The sequence below is a fragment of the Macrotis lagotis genome, chromosome X (genome assembly GCF_037893015.1).
Source record: "Macrotis lagotis isolate mMagLag1 chromosome X, bilby.v1.9.chrom.fasta, whole genome shotgun sequence".
Lineage (NCBI taxonomy): Eukaryota > Metazoa > Chordata > Mammalia > Peramelemorphia > Peramelidae > Macrotis > Macrotis lagotis.
In genome coordinates, this window is record NC_133666.1 from 124,848,938 (window position 1) to 124,874,599 (window position 25,662).

At 34.7% G+C, this 25,662-nt stretch overlaps 1 protein-coding gene across 8 annotated transcripts in view; it reads left to right on the forward strand.

Annotated features, from left to right (window-relative positions):
* The window catches only part of LOC141502677 (phospholipid-transporting ATPase ABCA3-like), a 312,244-nt gene that overhangs the window by 165,497 nt on the left and 121,085 nt on the right, over positions 1-25,662 (forward strand). For all 8 annotated transcript variants that reach the window (XM_074207528.1, XM_074207521.1, XM_074207520.1 and 5 more), the window contains 3 exons: positions 4,950-5,131; positions 12,040-12,174; positions 22,253-22,382. In XM_074207528.1, coding sequence (XP_074063629.1) covers positions 4,950-5,131; positions 12,040-12,174; positions 22,253-22,382 — 447 coding nt within the window. The remainder of the gene's footprint in view (positions 1-4,949; positions 5,132-12,039; positions 12,175-22,252; positions 22,383-25,662) is intronic.

Sequence of the window (25,662 nt, forward strand, 5' to 3'; positions counted from 1 at the left end):
AGGTTCAAGACTTGTGTTTATCCCATACTTACTCTATGACCAAGAGAAATCACTTCACCTTTTGGTGCAGAGTTGATGATGACCAGAATTAATATTTCTTCACCTAGGGACTAATAGTTGTAGTTCCTATTCCTGCTTTCATCCATATTCTATCCTATTCAGCAGTATACTGGTCTATCCCTAGTACTTTCCAAAGGCTCACAGCAGTCTCTTAAAAACTTGTTTACCTGAATTATATGAATGTCTAAGTATTTGATGACTTTAGTGTGGAAGAGGGACTAGACTCCTGATTAAGCCCAGAGGAAACAACTAGGAAAGGAACAAGGAGAAGAAATTTCAGAGGTTGCTTCAGATTTGGTTTAGGGAAAATCTAATAAATAGTATTCAGAAGTAAAATGAACCAGAACTGCTCCAGGAGGTCTGAAGGTCTTTTCCTCTCACTGGAGATACTCAAACCATGGTAGTGTGCCTTCTTATCAGTAAAGGTGTAGAGAGTTAAGGAGTTTCTGGGTCCTTTTCAATTCAGTTCTACAATTCTGTTAGCTTAGAAATTAGAAAATAATTGATTTTGATTTAATTTATTAAAAAGTAATTATTGAGGAGGAGGAGGAGAAGAGAAGTTGTGATGGTGGAGAGGACCAAAATGACATCACCATGTTGGGATTAAGCTGTGGGCAGATCAGACCAATACAAGTTTGGATGACTTTACCACAGGTCAGGCACAAATAATCCATATGAACAGTTGGAATGTAGATGTCACTAAATTTTCACATCTTAAGTTTCTTTTGAGCAACTGCAATTCTGTTTTGCTTCTAGAGCATGCCATGCATAGTGGTCCTTGCTAGTATCTCCCATGTCTCATAATTGATTCTAAAGCTCTTCAGACAGACCTTGAGAGGGTCCCTGTATTGCTTCTTCTGACCTTCATGTGTGTGTTTGCCTTGTGTTCTCTATAAAAAATAGTCTTTTAGGTAACCATATGTTTGGCATTAGAACAATTTGGTCAGCCCATCAAAATTTTTTCTGATATTTCTACAGAATATTTCTGCAATAGCTAAAGTTGAGAAAAGAATTCAATGTCTAGTACCTTATCTTACCAGGTGATCTTTGGAATCTTCCTAAAACAACCCAAATGATAGCAATTCAATTATCTGGCATATCCAGGTTTTTTACAATGATAAGGTCAGGACAGCAACTCATAACCCTCACTTTAGTAGACAGTCTAACACCTTTTTCTTTCCTGCACTTTCCTTGAGAGCCTCCCAGACACCAAACTAGCTCTGACAACTTTATCATCCATGTGAACATGCCTAGAAAATATACTGCCATGGTAAGTGCACTTATCCACAACATTCAAAATTTTATTCTGATAGCAAAAATCTGAAGTAAAGGTAGCTGGCTGGAGGGGCACCTGTGTTTTCTCAGTGTCAATTGTCAAGTCAAAATTAGCATAAGCACCGCATTTTATGCTCTGTTGCATCTCAGCCTCAGAGACTGCATTAAGTGCACAATCATCTGCAAGAAATATCATGCACTACCACTCTCTCCACTCTTGGTTTGTAGCCTTTTCAGATTAAATAATTTACCATTAGTCTGGTAGTTGACCTTGATACTATTTTTAATCCTCATTGAAGGCATCTGACAACATCTCTGATAACATCATGATGAAAAGTGTGGTAGCAAGCACACAGCCTTGCTCCACTCCACGAATGACTGGGAAAGCAGGAGAGCATGACCCATCATCCAGGGCATCTATAAATATCCCACCATGAAACTACAATACTGATGAACTTCTCTGGGCAACCAACTTTTACCATGATCTTCCATTAAGTTCTCAGCCTCCCAGTAGACTACCAGTGACTCAATACAAGTCAACTGAAACTCTTTACCAATGGATTATTTTATAAAGCTAGATTATGTTATAAAGCTAGAAAAATAATTTGTTTGGAGGAAAAAATGAAAATGAAATTCATTCTGGAGAATTATCAAAGGAAATAATGTTTTTAAAGGGGAATGGTAGTAGAGATTGACTTAGTAGTAATTATTCTGAAACCATTACTACAAAAGTCTTAATTGTCTAAACAATGTGGTACTAGGTAAGAAAAAGAGACAACTAGAAGCCTCCTGAATCTGAAGACAGCTAGACCTGAGTTCAAGTTTGGCCTCTGATTCTGTCTAGGCATGTGACTCTAAGCAAGTCACTTAAGAACTATTTGCCTTGGGGGTGGCTAGGTTGACACAGTGGATAGAGCACTGGCCCTGGAGTCAGGAGTACCTGAGTTCAAATGTGACCTCAGATACTTAGTAATTGCCTAGCTGTGTGGCCTTGGGCAAGCCACTTAACCCCACTGCCTTGCCAAAAATAAAAAAAAAATTTAAAAATAAACTATTTGCCTTAATTCTCTGGAGAGGAAAATAACAAATACTCTAGTATCTTTGCCAAGAAAAATGTATATAGGGTCATGAAAAATCAGATCAGGGGGACATATTATATATGTAATGTACAGAAGCAAATGAGCACATGAACCCAAAGACACTGACTATTGGTTGCAAAACAAAAACTATTGGGGAACCTGGAGAATAGTCTGGAAGAAACCAGGTATAGATTAGTATACCACCCAGTATACCAAGATAAGCTCCAAATGGGTACAGGACTTAGACATAAAAGGTGACATCATTAGCAAATTAGAAAAACATGGAAGAAATTAGATGATAGGGGAGGAGTTCTTAACCAAAGAAGAGATAGTTTCACAGGAAGTAAAATGGACAATTGTGATTAAATAAAACTGAAAAGGTTTTATATGAACAAAACCAATGAAGCTAAAATTGGAAAAGAAAATTGCAGGGAGTAGGGTGAAAATTTTACAGCAAGTTTTTCTGATGAGTATCTCATTTTTAAGATGAATCAAGTTTATGAGGAAAAGAGTTCATCCTCAGTTGATAGTCAAAGAACATAAATAAGCAGTTTTCAAACCTATTGATCCCCATATTAAAATGCTCTTATTCATGAATATTTAGGTACCACTTCATGCCCATCAGATCAGCTAACTTGACAGAAAAATTAAAAAATGCTGGAGGGCATATGGGAAAACATTAATGCATTGTTGTTGGACCAAATAAACTGATCTAACTATTGTGGAAAATATTTTGTTATTGTGCCCAAAAAGCTATATTTAAAAAAGCTTTTTACCCAGTGGGATTACCTACTAGGTCTGTACTCCAAAGAGATCAAAGGAAGAGGGAAAGGACTCATATTTTCAAAATTATTTGTAGCAATTCTTTTTGTGGTGCCATAGAATTGGAAATTGAATTGAAGCCTATCAATCAGAGAAAGGCTGAATAAGTAATGGTATATGAATATGATGGAATACTACTGAGCTATTAGAAATAAAGGGATGGTTTCAGAGAAGCCTAGGAAAATTTGTATGAATTTATACAAAGTGAACAAAAGAAAGAGAACTATATACTAGTAACAATATTGTAAAGATAAGCAACTTGAAAAAATTTAGGAACAGTCATCACCACAATGACTGAAAACAGTTTTAAAGGACTCATGAATAAACATGATACCCATCCCCACTTTCTTCCTTCTTTCCACATAACTAATACGGGAATTTATTTTGCATGACTCTACATATTTGCAGTGAGTTTGATTGGTTGGTTGTTTGCCCTCTCCATGGGTAAGCGAGGGGAAGTGGAAACTTCAAAACAAAATAAAATAAATTGCAAAATTAAAATTATATATATATATATATATGTACATCTCTCTCAATATATATATATATATATATATATATAAAATTGTACAAAAATAATTATTGAGCAACTTAAGTGTACCTTCTTGCTAGGATCTGTGGAAGACACAAGAAAAAAAGTTAAAAAGTAGGTCATTCCTGGAAAACATTACAGTCTAGTTAGTCATACATAAAACAATTAAGTAATACATTATAGGCCACATATACTATAAGCATTTATTTGGGATTTGGAGGATTTATTTTTGGCAAGGCAATGGGGTTAATTGACTTGCCCAAGTTCATACAGCTAAGTAATTATTAAGTGTCTGAGGCCACATTTGAATTCTGGTCCTCCTGACTCCAGGGCCTATGCTCTATCCACTGCACCACCTAGCTGTCCTTATAAGTATTTATTAATAGGAGAAGTCAATTTGACTTTGAGTGTTGAGGAGTTTCATGGAGGAGCTTAACTGATCCTTAAAGGATAAGGAAAGATTTTTACATTTAAGCTATACTAGGCAAGGATAATAGAAGGACATAAATGAGTTCCTTAGGAGTGATTTAATGTCCTAATGTGTCACAACTTTTATACTCAATGAAGAAAGAAAAAGTCCCAGCTCAGAATATTCAAGTATACATTACTAACCTTAGTCTAGATTAGTCAACATAAAAGACAGGTCCATGGGTGATTTATAAGTGATATGGGCTCCTTATACTGTCACAACCCATAGACAAATAAGATGAATAGGAGATTTCCTAGAAAATTCTCTTTTCTCCAGGTTATGCTCAAACAAAACTTATGTGATTCCAACCTTTGAATAAAATACAAGCGTACACGATTCTTCTCTAAATCTCCCTAATTTTGTCCTCTAATTCTTTAAGATAGTTATATCCTGATATAACTATATATAATTATATATAACTATATAACTATATATAACTATATCTCTTTAAATCTTTTCTCTCTTAGCAATCTCATTATATACCCATAACTTCAAATTCCACCTCTATTCAGATAATAGTCAATCTCTCTTTTGAGTTCCAATTCTATTTCAACTGACTACAGAATATTTCCCACCAGAACTTCAATTCATTAAACCAAACCCCTAAAACTCTCAAATTATACCATCATATCTTATTTTTGGAAACTGTGAGATATTATAATTTTAGTTTGGCATGCATAATAAACAAGTTATCTTCTGTTGTATATTTCAGAAAAGGGGATTCATTGGACAAAATTTATTCAGCCAGTCACCAATAATGATACTTTAACCATTGGACATATCATTGGAATGCTGATATTTGATTCTTTTTTCTATGCCTTGTTGACTTGGTATATAGAAGCAGTTTTTCCAGGAAATTATGGAATACCTCATCCATGGAACTTCTTCATGATGGTGAGTTATGAAGCTGCATCTCTCTCTCTCTCTCTCTCTCTCTCTCTCTCTCTCTCTCTCTCTCTCTCTCTCTTTCTCTTTCATTTTTTTTTGCAAGGCAATGGGGTTAAGTGGCTTGCCCATGACCACACAGCTAGGTAATTGTTAAGTGTCTGAGGCCAGATTTGAACTCAAGTACTCCTGACTCCAGGGCCCATGCTCTATCCACTGCTCCACCTAGCTGCCCCCACAAACTGCATTTCTTTAGGTTGTTTTTTAAATAGTATAATTCTAACTACTCTGTGAAAGAATATGCATTTTTCTGCTTCTCCATGGTTTTCTATTCTATTAAAGTAATGAAACCTTCTCCCCTTTACTGATTTTAATTTCAGTATGTTATTTTTTCATGTATTCTCATATTTGAATCAATCAAGTAATCTCAAAATCCCCAACATATATGATAGAGATTGTTATCTAGAGGTGCTGGCATAATAATCTCAAATGTCACTAACCCATTATCTTTACTATTCACAACTCACTGAGTGCTCCACCCCTGTTCCCACTCCCCCCCCCAAAAAAAAGCCAACAAAAATGGATGAGAGTTAAACATGCAATCTTAATTGTATAGAAGAAAGGGATGAGAGCCAAAAATTAAACCATAGAGGAAAATAAGGAAAAAAAGACTTAAACTACCAAAGAAATAAAGGGGAAGATAACTCAAAGTTTTTGAGCATAAGCAGATAAACCAAAACATTCGCAGTGGAAGAAAATATGGCTTCCAGATCTAGCAAGAAACTATTAGGCTTCTCTGAATAGGTATTGTAGATCACTCTTGTGTGAGATAATTTATCCCATTCTACCTCCCCCTTTCATCTTCTCACAGTGGATCCCTCTTTGTCATCCCTTAATTTTATTTTTTAAATAATGATCCCATCATAATCATCATTCAATCTTATAATGCTCTCTGATTCCTTCCAACTGTCCTAGTAATGAGAGAGTTTCTAGGAATTACAAGTATCATTTTTCCTATGTAAGAATGTAAGCAGGGTCAGGTGGTTGGTGCATTGGATAGAGCATCAGCCCTGGAGTCAGAAGATCTTGAGTTCAAATCCGGCCTCAGACACTTAATAATTACCTAGCTGTGTGACCTTGGGCAAAGTCATTTAATCCCATTGCCTTGCAAAAGCCAAAAAAAATTTTTTAAAAGAGAATGTAAGCATTTTTAACTTTATTGAATTCTTTGATATGTTTGACCTTTTCTTCTTCCAGATGAATTTTGTTGGGGGTGGAGCCAAGATTGTGGAGTAAAGACAGGGATTTGCCTGAGCTCTCCTAAATTCCCCACCAAAAAAGTTTTATAATAATGCCTCAAAATGATTTCTGGAGCCACAAAACCACAGGGTAAAACAATTCTCTAGCCCATGACAACACAGAAGGAACAGTCTGTCTCACTGGGTAAGAATGGAGCAGAGTTGAACACAAACCGTGGCCAGCTAGCCAGTAGCAGGTCTTGATACAGATATTAAGCAGAGAGAGAGATAAATGGTGAAAATGAGATAGAGGGAAATACACAGTAAGTAATGATAACTCTGAAAATTTTTTTAGAGCAAGATACTTTATTAAAGATCATATTTTCAAAATAGAAAATAGAGTCACTAGAATTTTCTGTAGTCAGGTTATTTTGTTGTTTCTGTTGTTTTCTGGCCTATTTCCTTACTTTTAAAATTGAACTCTGTTCCTGGGGTGGAAAGAGTACTATCCTCAGCTTCTTATTCTGGGGGACTTCAGGCCCTAACCTCTATGGTGGCACTATGGTATTGCCCTGAAGCCTCAGGACCTACCAAAGGGGTCTGGTGACTTTCCTGTTGTGGTGCTGAGACCCATGTGGGCCTCGTGCTCTGCCAGGGTCACAAAGGCTAGTTAGAGAAGCTAGCTCATCCCTTGCTACAAGGTGACCTTGGGACATCAATCATTGGCTGGTTTGTTGAGACCCTGCTTAACCTGGACTGCATTCTTTGAAAAAATTTTACCTGAGTGAGACAGACCTTTCCTGTTGCCTTGGGGCGTAAAATTGCCTCACCTGATCTTTATGACTATTCCGCTGTTCCAGAATTTGTTTGGATTGCCATTTGGCTTGTTCTTTGTTTTTCAAGACTAATAACATTACAGGTTGATGTTTTGATTTGCACATAAAATGGATTTAATTGAAAGAGTTATAAAAAATCATCAACTTCACTCTCTTTTCCAGAATTTTTGAAGCCCAGTAACAAGATAAAAGTCAAGAGAGCTGGCAATGGCCCATGATGCAGGGGGGATGAACTTGACATCTTTGATATCTGGCCAAGCTCTAAGGGTACCACAGTATCTACTTCAGCCGCCTTCATGGCAGTTACAGTTAACATTTCATCCACCTTTTGGTGTCACTAAACTTTCACCTGTGACTCCAAGAGACCGTGATATGTTCAGTGGTTATAACTAGCATTTCAAGTATAAAAATGAACAGTAATAGGCACCCTTTTTTTACTCTTGATCTTATTGGGAAAGCTTTTAGTTTATCCTCATTATATTAATGCTTGCTAATGGACTTGGGTTTGTACTGCTTATCATTTTAAGAAAAGTTCCATTTATTCTTATACTTTCTAGTGTTTTTAATAGTTTGGAGTGTTGCATTTTTTTCAAAAGCTTTTTTGGTACCTATTGAGATGATTATATGATTTTTATTGTTTTCATAATTGATATGGTCAGTTTTGCTAATACTTTTCCTAATATTGTACTAGCCCTGTATTATAAATCCCACCTGGTCAGAGAGTATTCTTTTTTTTTTTTTTTTTTTTTTTGGTTTTTGCAAGGCAGTGGGGTTAAGTGGCTTGTCTAAGATCACACAGCTAGGTAATTATTAAATGTCTGAGGTTGGATTTGAACTCAGGTCCTCCTGACTCCAGGGCTAGTGCTCTATCCACTGTGCCACCTAGCTGTCCCATGAGAGGATTATCTTTGTGTTATGTTAGTGCAATCTTCTTACTAATATTTTTATTTAAAACTTTTGCCTCAATATTCATTAAGGGAATTGGCCTGTAGTTTTCTTTCTGTTTTTGCTCTTTCTGGTTTGGGTATCAGCATCACATTTGTGTCATAAAAGGAATTTGATAGAATTTCTTATTTTCATATTTTTACATATAGTTTATGTAATATTAGAATTAGTTGTTCTTTAAACATTTGGTAGAATTGACTTGTGAATCCATCTGGTCCTGATGATTTCTTTTAGGGATCTCATTGATGGTTTACTCAGTTTCTTTTTTCTAAAATAGGGTTCTTTAAGTATTCTATTTCCTTGTCTGTTCATCTAGGAAATTAGCATTTATATAAATATTCATCCATTTCACTTAGATTATTAGATTTATTGGCATATAATTGGGCAAAATAGTTTTTCAAAATTGCTTTAATGTCCTGGTGTTGAATTCACCTTTTTTTTTTGTTTTTGATACTGGTAATTTGGCTAATCTATTTTATTTTTCATAATATTAGCTCCTAATTTTATTTACTAATTCAACTTTTTTTTTGCTTTCAGTTTTATTGATCTCTCTTTTTTGATCTTTGGATTTTCCATTTGGTGTTTGAATATTTTAATTTGTTCTTTTTTCTAGTTTTTTTAGCTATGTAACCCACAAATTGAAACATTCTGTCATATACTCTAACCAGAATTCCTTTGTAGCCACAGGTGCTCATCTCTGACCTATAACTGTGATTAGATTATCACTTACTATTACAAATACTCCTCTCCATTCTGAAACTGTATATAGGCCAAACAGCTCCCGTTCCTCTGCCTGGTGATCTTCACAGGGCTCCCTATAATCTTACTATGTCTGTTGAATCCAGTTTCTGACTGAGAACTCCCAAAGTTGCTGCTCCCAGTATCACTGTCTCCAGGATCCACTGCTGCTGTCACTGCAGGGAGTGCTCTGTGCCAACCCCAGCATCACAGACCTCTCCTTCTGACCTCCTAATATGTCTTGGGCTGGAAATTGGCTGACCTTGATCTTATAATGGCTATGCTTCTCCAGAATTCTATTTTTGCATTATTTTAAAGTTGTTTGGAAGGGAGTTTTGGGAGAGTTCAACTGGATTGCTGCCTGTCCTCTGTCATTTTGACTCTAACCCAACAAAAGTCTCAAGTATTCTTTTAATATTGTTCATTTTAATATTTGTTTCTCTTTTACCAGATTTTCATACATTTAATGTATTTTTTGTTCTAAATATGTTGTATTTCTCTTCTTTAGAGATATTTTCCTCAGTAAATTCAATTTTTTTTCAAATCTAGTAATTGAATCTTTATACAATTCTGCATTGAGAATTCTTTGTTCTGTTTTCTCATAATTCCTAATTTCTTCTTTTGTGGATTCCATTTCTTTTCTGAACTCTAGAGGTCCCTGTTTCTTTGCCATGCTCTCTTAGAAATCACAGAATTGATGCTGTATTTCATCAAGAATTGGCTTACTTTGAATTGTCTTAGAACATTTACTAAAAGAACTTTGTAATCTATGTAAATTTGGAACTCCTTCTTCCTGCCTAAAAAAAAAGTCTTTAGAATCCTCTGTGTTGATTTATTGATTTTATTTAGGGATATTTATTTGATATATATATTATGAGATTTAATTTTTCTTTATGAAATCTTTGGAATTTCAACCTTATTTTTACATCCCTATCCCCATTCACTTTTTGGCTAATTTGCCTTAGACTACAAAATTGCTTCAGCTTCTAATTGTTGGATAGTATGATATATAATCTATGTCCCTAAGTACTCTCCAAGATAACAAGACTAAACATATCTAGGTTTTAGTCTATTTCTTTCCCTTCTTCATTATTACCCTTTGATTCTCTTTTTTCTTTTTCACTGCTGAGCTGAATTAACAGATTCTACTTTTTGTAGAATAGATATAGGAGGAGAAAAATATTTCAGGCAGAATCTTTGCTTGGATGTAGGCATTACCTTCTTAACTTTAATTTCCTTAAACTAAAAATGAAATAACAAAGTTAGTTTGATAAATGAAGTTTAATTCTCTAGGATCTTACCAAACACCAACAACAATACAAAATTTGGGGGGACAATTTATACAGAATGAACATAGAATCATAAAACTTTTGGTGGTCAACCAATCAGGTTACACATTTGTATGCTATTGATTACTTTGATGTAACCCATCCATAACGTCTTGTTGCTGTGTCAAAACTGACAAGATCTGGTTTGTCCCAGGATCCCTGACTCTTTATCAAAGCAAAAAGAATTCATCTCTTGTCTAAATAACCAGAACAGTTTTTCCTGTCTTCTCAGGATGGCCTTTCTTCTGATTGTTACACAAACTTTAAAGTGAACCTTGAGATGCAAATTTGAAAAGGTCTGCATTTCATAGACAAAGCTTTTCCCTCTGATCTATCTCAAAGAACAGACTCTGTGGGGGGCAGAGGTAAACATCCTGAACCCTACAGTCCTCAATTAGAGGCTAATAGAACAACTTTTAATCAGAACTATAGAGATGAAGAAATGTTAATAAACTTTTAAAGAATATTAGATTAGGGGCGGCTAGGTGGCGCAGTGGATAAAGCACCAGCCCTGGAGTCAGGAGTACCTGGGTTCAAATCCGGTCTCAGACACTTAATAATTACCTAGCTGTGTGGCCTTGGGCAAGCCACTTAACCCCGTTTGCCTTGCAAAAACCTTAAAAAAAAAAAAGAATATTAGATTAGACATCCTCAATAAGCCCCAGACAAAAGTTTGTGATTTAACTTAGATCCCTGTCAAGGAATCTGTAGGGGGACAGCTGGCAAGTGAGTGTTCTAAAGACTTTATTTTATCAGGATTCTCACTTTTTTATCCTATTTCACCTGTGACTGCTGAGCATGTTGAATGTAATTTTTTGGGGGGAGAGAGAGAGAGGGGAAGGTGCTTAGAAATTTCAAGAAATCTGGAGAGACTAATTTACCATCTTGCAAATCATGTGACTCAGATGTCTAGTCTCATCCACTTTTTTGGGGGGGTGCAAGGCACTGGGGTTAAGTGACATCCCCAAGAATACACAACTAAGTAATTATTAAGTGTCTGAGGCCAGGCATAGCTAGGTGGTACAGGGGATACAAATACTTGGGCAAGTCACTTAACCCCATTGCCTTGCCAAAAAAAACTGTCTGAAATCAGATTTGAACTCGGGTCCTCTTAACTCCAGGGCTGGTGCTCTTATCTACTATGCCATCCAGCTGCCCCTCATCCACTCTTCACAACAAATAAATGTAAAGAATTTGGAGTCATCATTCTCATGGACTTTGATTTAACTGAATGAATATTTTAGAGGTCTATTGAAACATATAAGAGAACAAGTATGTATGATTGGAACCCCATAGTTCAATATGAGCATGCTAATTTCCTGATAATTATCATAAGGTATATTAAACAAGTTATCTAGAATGCATGTCATCTCTTTGGTATAATATAAATTCTTTCATATTTGGATCTGCGCCTTACTTTTGTATTCCTACCATCTAGAAAGGTATCTTTAAAAGTATTATTAAATTTTTGGATGGCTATAGCAAACAAGAAACTGAATCTTGCCAATTTCCTCTTCTCCTGGTTTCTGCTATTACTTCTTGCCATGACCTCATTCTGGCCTTCCCCACCCCCCCATTTTGAGGTATGGTATTTTTTGGTATTTTTGATATTTTTCAAAGAGTGTTTTTGACATTAAACATAGAGATTCAAATCTGCAATAATTTTAGAGTGAAAAATTCATTACCTTATGGATTGTTCTTGCTTTCTCAGATTGAAAAATCAAAATTAGTAAGTTATTTTTATTTTCAGCTGTTCAGGTTTCTTTTATTGTTGCTAATTTTTGCAATTCTAATTGTAATCTTTGTAATTAAATTTTTATTTTCTTTTTTAGAATTCCTACTGGTTTGGAACTACAACATCTACTGTAGAAATGGACATAGAAGATGATGATGTTTTTAAAAATCCATTCATTGAAGAGGTACCTATAGATTTGGAAGCTCAGATTCAAATAAAACATCTCTCTAAGGTATTTTTGCCCTAGATCTCTTTTCTAGCTAGAACTAAGTTTTTAACTTTATATTTCAATTGTTAATGCTTAACATAGCAAAGAATTATTAAGTTTTAATTAACAAAGTTTTGTTAGAGTGCCTTCCTTGAAAGAAAGTCAAATGAAGAAATTAACTTAAATTTGCAATCCATATTACTCATTTCTTTCTTTTTTTTTTAATTTTTTCCTCAGTTTAACAAATTAGCTCTCCTACTTCATTCTCATATTGAGAAAGAAAAATTTACAGCCCTTGTAATATATATATGAATGGTCAAATGAAACAGATTTTTTTATTGACCATGTCCAGAAATATAAGTCTTATTCTGCAAATCAAGTCTAACACCAATCAGAAGATATTAGCAACATTTCCAGTATGGAGTCAAGATGGCAACGTGAAGTAACATGGTCCCAGAGCTTCTCCCTATACAATATTAAATGAAACTGCTACAAAGACAGATTCCATCAAAAAAATAAAAAAATAAAAACAAGTTTTCCTCTATAAACATCATGCTGTTTCTACATGACTGAAAGTCTATCTCTTTGAGAGAACAGGAGTAGTAGAGCCCAGCTAAGTGGGAGAGTAAAGCCAGCAGGAGACTTCTAGCTGCAGTATCACTCAGGTCTAGGCAGCTAGACATCAGCCTAGGTCCCAGCAATTAGATAACAGACCAGCAAACAGGGTCCCATTCCCAGACAAAGCCCAAACTCCAGGAACACTGGGACATCAGAATTAGATTGGGAATAAACCACTGCATAAGTAGAGCCTGAACAAAGGGAAGGAAACAAATATCTGTATAGGCAACATTTTGACAAGCAATAAGCCAAACATCAGACCCTAGACCCATTATCAAAAGCTTGGAACTATTCTCCATATACCTGAGGAGCAGAACTCAACAATAAAAATTAGCAAAAACAAAACAAAAGAGCACTAATCATAGAAAGTTACTGTTCAGATAGAGATGATAAGAAAGCAGTGACAAATTACCTGCATGGGAAGCCTCAAAGGAGTTTATGAATCAAACTCAAATGTAAAATCTCACAGAAGAGCTTAAAAAAGATTTTAAGAACCAAAAAAAGAGAGGGGAAAAAGAAAAATGGTAATGAGATGAAAGCCGTACAGGAAAATTATGAAAAATTGACCAAAGAAATCAACTCCTTTAAAAGTAAAAATAACCAACTGGAAAAAGAATGTAACTAATCAAAAAATAAAATCAACCAACTGGGAAAAGGAATGCAACTCAGAAAAAAAAGTAAAATTAACTAAATGGAAAAGGAAAAAATAAATCAACTGGAAAAAGAAACAAAAGCTATCTGAAGAAAATGAAACCCTAAATAATAGACTTGAAGAAATAGAAACTAATGAATCTATGAGACAGTAAGATTCCATCAAACAAAACCAAAAGAAAACAAAGTACCTTTTAGGGAAAAAAATCTGGAAAATAGATGCAAGAATGATAATTTATGAATTATTGGTCTAACAGAAAGTCTAGCTCTAAAAAAGAGCCTGGATAATATCTTTCAGGAAATTATCATGGAAGATTGTCCTAATACACTAGATCAAGAAGACAAAAAAAAGCCCTTGAAAGAATATACAAAACACCTCCAGAAAAGGACCCTAGTATAAAAACTCCAAGGACTATAATAGCCAAATTCCAGAATTCTCAAATAAAGGAGAAAATACTGAAAACATCCAAAAAAGAAGCAATTTAAATACAAAGGAAGCACAATTAGAATTACATAGGACTTACCAGCTTCAACATTAAAGGATCAGAGGGTCTGGAATATGATATTTTAGAGGGCAAAAGACCTTGAATTACAATAAAAAATGTACTACCCTTAAAAATTCAGCATATTCTTTCAGGTGACAAGATGGATTTTCAATGAAATAGAGGACTTACAAAATTTTCTGATAAAAAGATCAGAACTGAACAAAAAATTCAACTTTCAAATACAAGATGCAAAAGATGCCTAAAAAGAGGGGAGATGCTTAAATGGAAAGGGAGAAAAATATTAATCAAGAACATTAAATTGTATACATCCCTAAAGGGAAGGATAACACTTGTAATTCTTGAGAATTGTAATTCTCTTAGGGTAGTTAAAAGATTGAATATAGTTGAAGGATATGATATGGCTGGTTCTTGTTCTTTGTTATTGAAGAAGACCAAAATAACATCACTATATTTGAAACAAATTGCAGCATGTCCAACTATGACTGAAAATGGCAGTTGAAGTACTATAGAGAAGGATGGAGAGTGTATATTTAGAGGGACTAGACATGAAAGAGATTTTGCTTTGTTTGACACTTTGGATACAATTGGAAGGAGTGTACTTACATGGGGCGTGGGTAGGATAAATTGTTCAGAAATGATGTGACTTTGCATGACGCTCTGCTTCATAACCGTTGTATATCCATGGAGGGTACTTGAAAAGGGAGTAAGGTATAAAGTGATTATAATTTGATGTTATTTATGATTTTTGAGAAGTGTATTTTTAATGAGACAGAAGAGGGGAGGATACTTAGTGGCAATGCTGCATATCAAGCAAGCAAGCAACCTATCAAATTTTAATAATGGAACTTCTATCAGGACAGATAAAAGGACCATATTTTGACCAAGGTTGCAGGTATAACACAGAATTAAAACAATAAAAGCATAAACAGATGGACTTTACTAGGAGAAGGCTAGGCATTAATGGATAAATGACACCAAGTGAAGAGGCACAAAAACCTATTATAATCAAGGGAAAGAAGGTGGGGTGTGGACAACATACATTCCTTATTAGGTTTAAAAATCTACCCTACAGAGAAGTGGGGGGGGGGTAGAGGAAGGGGAAAAAAGGGGGAAGAAGACTAATAAAAGGGAAGGCAATGGTAAAAGTCAAAGTAAGTTAAACTTTAAAAGAAAAGTTAAAAGGGGAAAGGGAGCAAAACATTGATAAGGAGAAATAAAGGAATGGAAAGAGGAAAAACATAAATGAGGAAAGACAATATGGAAGGAAATTCAGAATTAGAAAACTGTAAATGTGAATGGGATAAACTCTCCCATTGTACAATGGTTTAAAAACCAGAATCCATCAATATGTTGTTTACACAAAATACATTTGAAGCAGAGGGACACACACAGGGCAATGACAAAAGGCTGGAGCAAAATATATTATGATTCAGTGGAAAAAAAGCAAGGGGTAGCCATCCTGATCTCAGACAAATCAAGAGCAAAAGCAGATTTCATTAAAAGCAATAAGGAAGAAAACTACATCTTCATTAAAAATATGCATCACATGTTATAGCATCCAAAATCTTAAGAGGAGAAGCTGAACGAATTACAAGGAGACATAGACAGCAAAACTTTAATAATGGGCAACCTCAACCTTCCTCTCTCAGAATTAGCTAAATCTAACCACAAAATAAATGAGAAGGAAGTTAAGAAGGTGAATAAAATCTTAGAAAACTTATTCTAGAACTCTGGAGAAAACTGAATGGGGCTAGAAAAGAATATATCTCTTTCTCTATAGTATATGCCATCTATACCAAAATTGGCCTTAAAAACATTACAATCACATGCAAAAAGGCAAGAAATAAGAAATGCATGCTTTTTCAAATTATGATGTAATAAAAATTATATGTAATAAAGGGTCATGGAAAGATAAATCAAAAATTAATTGGAAATTAAATAACTTAATTTTGAAGAATGAGTAGATCAGACAAGAAATCATAGAAATAATCAACCATTTCATCCAAGAAAATGAAAACAGTGAGACATCATGCCAAAATTTATGGGATGCAGCCAATGCAATTTTTAAGAAAAATGCTTATATGAATAAATAGATCAATGAATTGGTATGCAACTTAAAAAAGTTGGGAAAAGAACAAATTAATGATTCCTAATTAAAAATTTAGGAATTTAGGAATTCTGAAAATGAAGAGAAAGATTCATAATGCAATCTTGAAAACAAGAGAATCATTGATAAAATTTAAGAGTTGGCTTTGTGAAAAAAAACCAATAAAATAGATAAATCTTTTGTTTAATATGATTTTTTTTAAAAAAAGAATATCAAATTGTCAGTATCAAAACATGAAAAGGACAAACTCATCATCAATAGGGTGGAAAATAAAAAGATAATTCAGAACTATTTTTCCCAACTGTATGCCAATAAAGTTGATTAAAATGGATGAATACTCACCAAAAAAACTACCCAGATTAACAGAAGGGGAAATAAAATCATTAAATAGTCCCATTTCAGAAAAAGAAATTGAAAAAATAATCAATAAACTCCTTATAAAAAGTCTTCAGGTCCAGATGGATTTACATGTGAATTCTACTCAACATTTAAGGAACAATCAATTCCAATGCTATATAGTTTATATAAAATAGGAGTTCTGCCAAATTTCTTTTATGATATCAATATGATGCTGATATCTAAACCAGGAAGAATAAAAACACAGAACGTTATAGACCAATCTCCCTAATGAACATTGAAGCAAAAATCTTAAATAAAGTTTTATCAAAGATATTACACCAAGGTATTACTAGGATAATACACCATGATCAGATTGGCAGGAAAGATTCAATATTAGGAAAACACTCAACATAATTGAACATGTCAATAACAGAACCAACAGAAATCACACGATAATCAGAATGAATGCTAAAAAAGCCTTTGACAAAACATAGCATCCATTCCTATTAAAAACACTAGTGAGTATATGGATAAATGAAGTTTTCCTTAAAATAATAAACAGTATTTATCTAAAGCCATCAACAAATAGTATATGTAATGGAGATTAAGCAGGAACATTTCCAATAAGATCAGGGGTTAAATAAGGATGCCCATTGTCACCATTACTATTCAATATAGTATCAGAAATGTTAGTTTTGGAGTGGCTAGGTGGCACAGTGGATAGAGCACCAGCCCTAGAGTCAGGAGTACCTGAGTTCAAATCTGACCTCAGACACTTAATAATTACCTAGTTGTGTGGCCTTGGGCAAGCTACTTAACCCCATTGCCTTGCAAAAAAAAAAGAAAGAAAAGCAACAAGGGGGAAAAAAGAAATTGAAGGAATTAGAATTGGTAATGAGGAAGCAAAATTTTCACTCTTTGGAGATATTATGATGGTATACTTACAGAAACCAAGAAAATCATCTTAAAAATTTCTTGAAACAATTACCAAATTCAACAAAGAGGCCAGCTATAAAACAAACCCACATAAATCATCAACACTTCTATATACAAACAACAAAGCCCAAGAGCAAGAGATAGAAAGAGAAAATGCAGACAACATAAAATACTTGGGAATCTACCTCCCAAGAAAAACCCAGTAACTGTATGAATACAATTACAATACACTTTTCACACAAAGTCAGATCTAAACAATTGGAAAAAATCAATTGCTCATGGTTAGGTGGAGCTAATAGAATAAAAATGACAATCTACCCAAATTAAGTTACTTATTTAATGCCACATGAAAGAAACTACCAAAGTTAGAAAAAATAGAAACAAAATTCATCTAGAGTAACAAAAGGTCAAGAATATCAAGGGAACTAATGAAAAAAAATGGAAGGTGGCCTAGCTGTACCAGATCTAAAACTATACTATAAAGCAGCAGTCCTCAAAACTGCCTAGTATTGGTTAAGAAATAGTTGGATTAGGATAGGTATAGAAGAAACAATAGTAAATGACTACAGTAATCTGTTGTTTCACAAATCCAAAGACTCTTCAACAAAAACTGTTGGGAAAACTGGAAATTATATGGCAAAAAACTAAGCATAGACCCACATCTCAAACCCTATATCCAAGTAAGGTCAAAATGGACATAGGATTTATAATGGGCATTATCATAAGCCAATTAATAGATCAAGAAATACTGTTGACTCTATGGAAAGGGAAGAAATTTAAGACCAAACAAGACATAAAGTACATTAAAAATTGCAAAATGTATGATTTTTCACTGTTAAAAAGTTTTTACACTAATAAAACCAATATTGCTAAAATTAGAAAGAAAACAAAAAGCTGGGAAACAATTTTCACAGCTAAGGGTTCTGATAAAGGTATTGTTTCTAAAATATATAGGGAATTGAATCAAATTTTAAAAATTACAAGTTATTTCCCAGTTGATAAATGGTCAAAGAATTTGAACAGGCAGCTTTCAAATGAAGAAATTAAAGCTATATATAGGGCAGCTAGGTGGCACAGTGGATAAAGCACCGGCCCTGGAGTCAGGAGTACCTGGGTTCAAATCCAGTCTCAGACACTTAATAATTACCTAGCTGTGTGGCCTTGGGCAAGCCACTTAACCCCGTTTGCCTTGCAAAGAAAAAAAACCTTAAAAAAGCTATATATAATCATATGAAAAAATGCTCCAAATCATTATTGATTATGCAAATTAAAATAACCATGAAGTACAATTTTATACCTATCAGAGTAGCTAAGATGACTAAAAAGGAAAATGATCAGTGTTGGAGAGGTTGTGGGAAGATTGGGACATTAATGCATTGCTGGTGGAGTTGTGAACTCATCCATCCATTCTGGAGAACAATCTGGAACCATTCCCAAAGAACATACTGATCATTCCCTTTGACTCAGCAATACCAATACTAGATATATCCAAAAGAAATCATAAAAAATGGGACAACTCCCACATGATCCAAAATATTCATAGCAGCTCTTTTTGTAATTGCAAAGAATTGGAGATTGACAAGATGCCCATCAATTGGGGAATGACTGAATAAGTTAAAGCATATGAATGTTATGGAGTACTATTGTTCTATAAGAAATCATGTATAATTGGACTCTTGAAAAGCTTGGAAAGAATTACCCAAAGTAATGGCTGAGCAAAAAAGAATAAAACCAAATGAACTCTGTACTTTTTATCAATAACACTGAATTAATCTGCTATGATAGATGTAGCTCCTCTCAGCACTTAGAGAGCTAGAACAATCCTGGGAAACCTGTTATGGATTCACATTCAGATAAAAAAAACACAGAATGAACACTGTTTACTTTTTAAAAAGAATAAAATGTTTTTCTTTCTCATACCGTCATTTTCTTTCTTTTCCCTTAGTCCTAATTCCTCATATACAAAATGATAATATGTAAACATGTTAAACACAAATGTACATATACAACATTCACTAGACTGTCCACCACTTAGGGGTGGGAGGTGGGAAGTGGGGGGTAGGGTGAAAGAAAATTGTGTAACTTATGAATTTGCAAGTGGATGTTAAAAAACTTTCATAACATGTAAACTGGGAAAATAAAATCAAAAAAATAGTATACTTTATCATTCATGTGGTGTCATTGCACTAATTGGAGTTTTTAAAGTCTTTAAAAGTTGTTTTCTTTACATTATTTTTATTTCTATACATTATTCTCCTGATTTTGCTTACAAAACTCTTTACTTTTACTCACTTCATTCAACATATTTCCCCACGTATAAGATGCTTCCATGTATAAGATGTATCTTCATTTTGGGGCCCGAAACTTGGGAAAAAATTGTATTACATAAAGTTATTGAACTCAAGTTTTATTCATCATAAAATTCATGCAATTCCTCATAACTGTCAAAACTCCCATGCATTAACTTGTTCTCATCTGAGTATAATGATGAATCACTGTCTTAGGAGAGGCTCTGACTGCTCTCTTGGTCTGTGGTAGACCATAAGCACTGCCTGGGCAAGTCTGATGTGTGGACACACGCTTAGTCCATTCCATTTCATGAACCTGAAGCACCAATTGTGTCCTCCTTTGAAATCAGTCACTTTTTCATCAGCGATTCTTCTTGCTTCATGCTGAACCATCTTTGTGGACAAAGGAATTTCAATGGCCCTTTGCTCTTCAATCCATATCTTCATTTCCCCCCTCTAACTCAGGCTATTTTGCCTCTCATGGCCTATTTTCTGCTGTTGTGTTTTCAGTAGTGTTTTTTTCTTCCCATAGCCAATCTTGGATTGTTTTCTCAATTGGAGGAGGACCAGACTTATACTCAGCAGCATGATTTCCATTTACTTTTGCAAACTGGATCACTTTGAACTTGACTTCAGCACTGTACAAAAAATCTTTCCTAAGCCATATCTGGGCAGAACATGGCAAAATGTAATCTAATATACCAGTAACAAATGCAAACCAATGAGTGCAAAGACAACAAGTGTGAAAAAGCAGTAAATGCAAGTAAAACAAATCTACAACTACTGTATAAGATGCTCCCAGTTTTTAGACCCCAAATTTTTCGAAAAGGGGTTCATCTTATACATGGGGAAACAGTAAATTTCCTTCGGATTTCTCTGAAATTGCCCCTTTCATTTTTCTTAGGGCATGATACTATATTACATTCTTATCCACAGTTTGTTAAACCATTCCCCACATGTTGGGTTACTCATTAGTTTCCAGTTCTTTAGTACAGCAGAAATATTTTTGGTACATATGGATCCTTTTCCTCTTTTTGATTATTTTGGCGTATTAAGCCTATCACTGTTGTTACTGAGGAACATCCTGAGTGATCTTTAAGAAAGAAGCAGCAATTGTCTGATCTTGTTATCTCATATACATTTTGTTTCTTCCTTAAGAATGTGATTTCTCTCTCATCACACTCAATTTGGATCAATGTACAACATGGAAACAAAATAAAGACTGACAGATTGCTTTCCGCGGTGGGGGGTATAAAACTCAAAACTCAAATAAAATGTTTAAAAATTAAAAAAAAAAGAAGCAGCAAATTGCTTTCCAGATACAGTGGTTATATTTCTATAGCCCCTCTAATATTTGTCATTTTCCTTTTTTGCATTATTTGCCAATTTGACAAAGTGAACAGAGTACAAGGCAAAAATCTCAAGTTGTTTTTTTTTCCAAATAATAATGATTTTTCATTTGGTTTTTAATTATTTGGATTTTTAACTTTGGAAACTCCTTGTTTATGCCCTTTGACTGCTTATTTATTGGGAAGAATAACTGTCAGACTTATATATTTGAATTACTTATATATCTTGGATATCATTATTTCACGCAAGGATTTTTTTTCCAGTTAACTCTTTCCCGTTTTTGTTCAAAACTAATAAGCATATCAGAACTAAATGAAAGGTTGCTTGCAGTCCTTCTGGTTTTTCTGGAGGAACTCCTCTTCCATTTTCTACAGTCTCATGTTCTTTTTAGATCATTGCTGGAGTAAAAGTAGGAGAGTTGGGATCCTATGGGACCTAACACTAAGTTAACATTCTTTTTCATTCTTACAAAGTAACTCTATTGAATGTTTTATCATCTTAAGTGATCTTTTCAATTTTACTTACTGAATCTCTTTGAGTTCCTAGATTTCCAATTTGTCCTCATTTCAGGATTTATAATTTGCTAATTTTCTAGTTTTAATTGCACATTCATATATTCCATTATTTATTTTTTTAGGTGGGGTAGGAGTTAAATATAAATATTTCCCCTAATTAAGGCTCTTATCAGCCTTGTATGAAGTTTTGGAAGAACTTCCCAACTATTCTTGCCACCTGTTTCTCTCTTCTCTAATCAACTAAAACAGCCCTTGGGAGATCTAGAGTCTTAAGATTTAGGCTCCTGGGGTGGCTAGGTGGCGTGGTGGATAAAGCACCGGCCTTGGAGTCAGGAGTACCTGGGTTCAAATCTGGTCTCAGACACATAATAATTATGTAGCTGTGTGGCCTTAGGCAAGCCACTTAACCCCATTTGCCTTGCAAAAAAAAAAAAAAAAACTAAAAGGAATGATTTAGGATCCTTATGACTTTGGATCCTTGCTTTTCTGTCTATTTAAGTTTCACAGCATGCTATTCTGGAAGAATTGAAAGCATTGTGGATTCTTCCTATGTTCTGAAGCATCATTCAGACTTGCCGTGAAATAAATTTTCTGCTAGATAAGATTTTTTGTTTTACACTATAATGTAGAAATAATGTCTTTCCCTTTGCATTTTTCTTTTTTAGATTTGATAGTTTCAACAAGTGATTAATATGCCATAAAATCTTCAGAAATATGTGTATATGCATAAATATATTCATAAAATATATATATATATAATTATTCTTACTTTTCCTATTTCCTATTTCATAGGTATTCATCATAAACCATATTGAGAATTGTGTAGTAAATGATCTAACTCTGAATTTTTATAAGGGACAAATCACTGTCCTTCTTGGAAATCATGGAGCAGGGAAATCCACCATCCTATCAATGCTCATAGGTATGTTATTAACTGATCTACTGAAGAGGCAGCAATTTTACTTTCACATTCTCGAGATTGGAGATGTTAACTAGCAACACAATATCAGGTTTCATCTTTTGCTCTTATAGTTGGATTTGTCACTTCAACAGTCAACACTATAGACACACACACACACACACACACACACACACACACACACACACACAATCAGGTTACACATTTGTATGCCACTGATTACTTTAATAATTATCCAACCCATTCACAAGGTCTGTTCCTGTGTTAAACTTGACAAGATCGTTTTTTTCTCCAGGATCACTGTCTCCGGTCTAATCAAGGTTTTATCTCTTACCTAGATAACCAAAGCAGTTTTTCTTCATAGGAGGATCTTTCATTTGATTGTTAAACTTTAAAAACCAATTTGCAAATGCAAATTAGGGGAAGTCTCATTCTGAGTCCTCCACCCCTCTATTAGGAGACAGGTGATATGTGGTTGGTCATTACACTAATAAAACCCTTTTTCTAAAAGAATTAGACAGTTTTCTTTTAAAATTTCTTGAAATTTAATACCTAGACTTTAATTTTTCCCCTTAATCAGTGCTTTACATTGTCTTTTTTTCATCTTTTATACTTCTCAGTGCCTTATGGAGGACTTAATTGACTTTTTAGAGCTTTTCCCCTCAGATCTATCTCAAAGAACAGACCCTGTGGGGGGAGTAGAGGTAAATATCCTGAAACCTACAGTTCTCAATTAGAGGTTGATATAGAACAAGCTTTAATCAGAACAATAGAGATCAAGAAAGGTTAATAAATTTCTAAAGAATATTAGATTAGAGTGTGTGTGTGGGTGTGTGTGTGTATAATATTGCACTGAGCAAAAGTTTACCTTCTCCCTTTCCTCCCCTAACCTTACCCTGTCCCAAGTGAAAGCAAAAGAAAACAAAATATGTTATAAGCATGTATAGTCAGAACAGATTTCCATATTTAGGCATACCTAAAAAAATTTGTCTTATTCTGAGTCCTCCACCCCTCTATTAGGAGACAGGTGATGCAGGTGATATGTTTCATCTCCTTCTGGAATCATGGGTGGTCATTACACTAATAAAAATTCCTAATTCTTTCAAAGTCATTTGTTTTTCTAAATTGTTATCATTGTAAAAATTGTTTTCTTGGATCTGTTCACTTCATATAAGTCTTTCCAGGTTTCTCTGAAATTTTTTACTGCATTATTTCTTACAGCATAATAGTATTCCAACACATTTTTATGGTATATAGCTTGTTTATCCATTCCCTAACTTATAGACACTCCCTTAGGATCCCAAAAGAGTTATAAATATTTTTGTATATTCTTAGAGTTTGTTTTGCTTTGGACTAAATTCTCCTTCTAATTCCCACTCTCCCTCCTCCCCTTTCCCTCCTGTTCTCTTTTCATATAAAATATGTTTCTGTACCCAATTGTGTATGTGCATATGCTTCCTTCTTTTGATCAGTTCATATTAGAGTAAAATTCAGGTGTCAACTGCTTCCCAATCTCCTCCTAAGAAACTGTGTTTGGCATCAAAGTTTCTTGTAGGTTTTGTCTTTCATCAATAATGTTCACATGTCCTCTATTTCATTAAAGATTCACTTTTTCCCCTGAGGCATTATATTCAGTTTGCTGGTTAAATTATTCATGACATTTTTTTATCTGTATACATGTTGGAATATTATATTCCAAGTTCTTTATTCTTTTATAATGTAACCTGCTAAATCATATGTGACCCTGACTATTCTTTCTTTCTGGCTGCTTTCAGAAATTTTTCTTTGACCTAGAAGCTCTAGATTTTGGCTTTGATGTTCCTCAAAATTTTTATTTGGAGGTTTCTTTCAGTAGATTCTATCTCCATTTCATCCTTTTTCTAAAAGAATTAGACAATTTTCTTTTAAAATTTCTTGAAACTTAATACCTAGACTTTAATTTTTTCCCCTTGCTTTATATTGTCTTTTTTTCATCTTTTATACTTTTCAGTGCCTTATGGAGGACTTATTGACTTCTATTTGTTCTATTTGAATTTCTAGGGTTTTGTGGCTTGGTTATGGTTTTGTTTCTCTTATGTCTGAGGCTTTGCTTATGGATGTTTTAGGGTCATTCTCTTTTTACTGATTGTGTCTTGACCTTCCCTGGCAACATTCTAGTGTTTTATGGTGAAATTTTTATTTGTTTATTCTTCAGCATATCTCCTGACTTTGGAGCCAGTGATAGGGCTAAGCTAGGGCTAAGCTCTGCCACACTTTCTGCTATTGAGTGTTGTATTATACCAAGATTTCAGGGACAAGCTGGGAATCAGCCAGCTTTCAGTGTTCCCAAACTGGGAATCAGCAAGCTTTCAGTGTTCCCAAACTGTTCTGATTTTGGGCAAATTCTGATAGCTTTCCCCTTGAGGAACTGAAAATTCCTGACCTGAGTTTGGGTCTGAGCAAAGCAGGCTTTTCTTGGACTCAGTCTCTGTCAGCCGACTGGAAGGCAGAGGATAGTAGCTCCCCTTTGGTCTGAAATGTTTGTCTCAGTTATTCCACTGAAGGCTCGTCTGGGTGCTGTAATCAAGGGCCTGCTCCTCTTTCAGTCACAGAGCTGTTGCTTACTTCTGAATGAACTTCACTCTTTTCTCAGTTCACTGCCCTGTCCTCCCTACCAGGAACAGTCCCTCTGCATCCCCAGGATGCAGAGCCCTTCTCACTCTAGCCTGGATCTGTGCCAGTTTGCACCATCATGAGACCTCACTTTTATTCTGGTGGTTCTCCAATCTAGAACTGGCTTTTTTTTCTTCCCCTCTTGCACACTCTCTCTTCTTGGCTACTAGAGTGCAGTAGTGTTCTCCTGACCTATGTCCCCAGTGTGCACAGACCCCTCTGTCTGTCTGTGAGAAACTGGACTGGACACATGTCTCACTGTGACCTTTTCTAGATTTTACAATTAGAATTTGGTCTAGTCCTTTTTCTAGACATTTTCGGAGAGGAGAGCTTAACAATACTGCTTCCTGCCTCTCCACTGCTCCACTTCTCATTTCAACTTTTTTCTTGATCATTGTTCAATCTTCCATGTCTGAGTTCTTTTCAAAAGCTCCAGTCTATGTAAAAGGATGAAGCAACTTTGTTTCTGTTCTGCCAAGTGGTAGTCTTCAGTACAAGACTGAAGCATGACCTCTTACTTATTTGAGAGAAAATTGTCTTCCAAAGTAATCTGCTTGTTGTTCACAGCATCTGTCTTTATAATTCCTTTCTCCAGGCCTTTCTACATGACATTTCCTATATGTTAAATGAC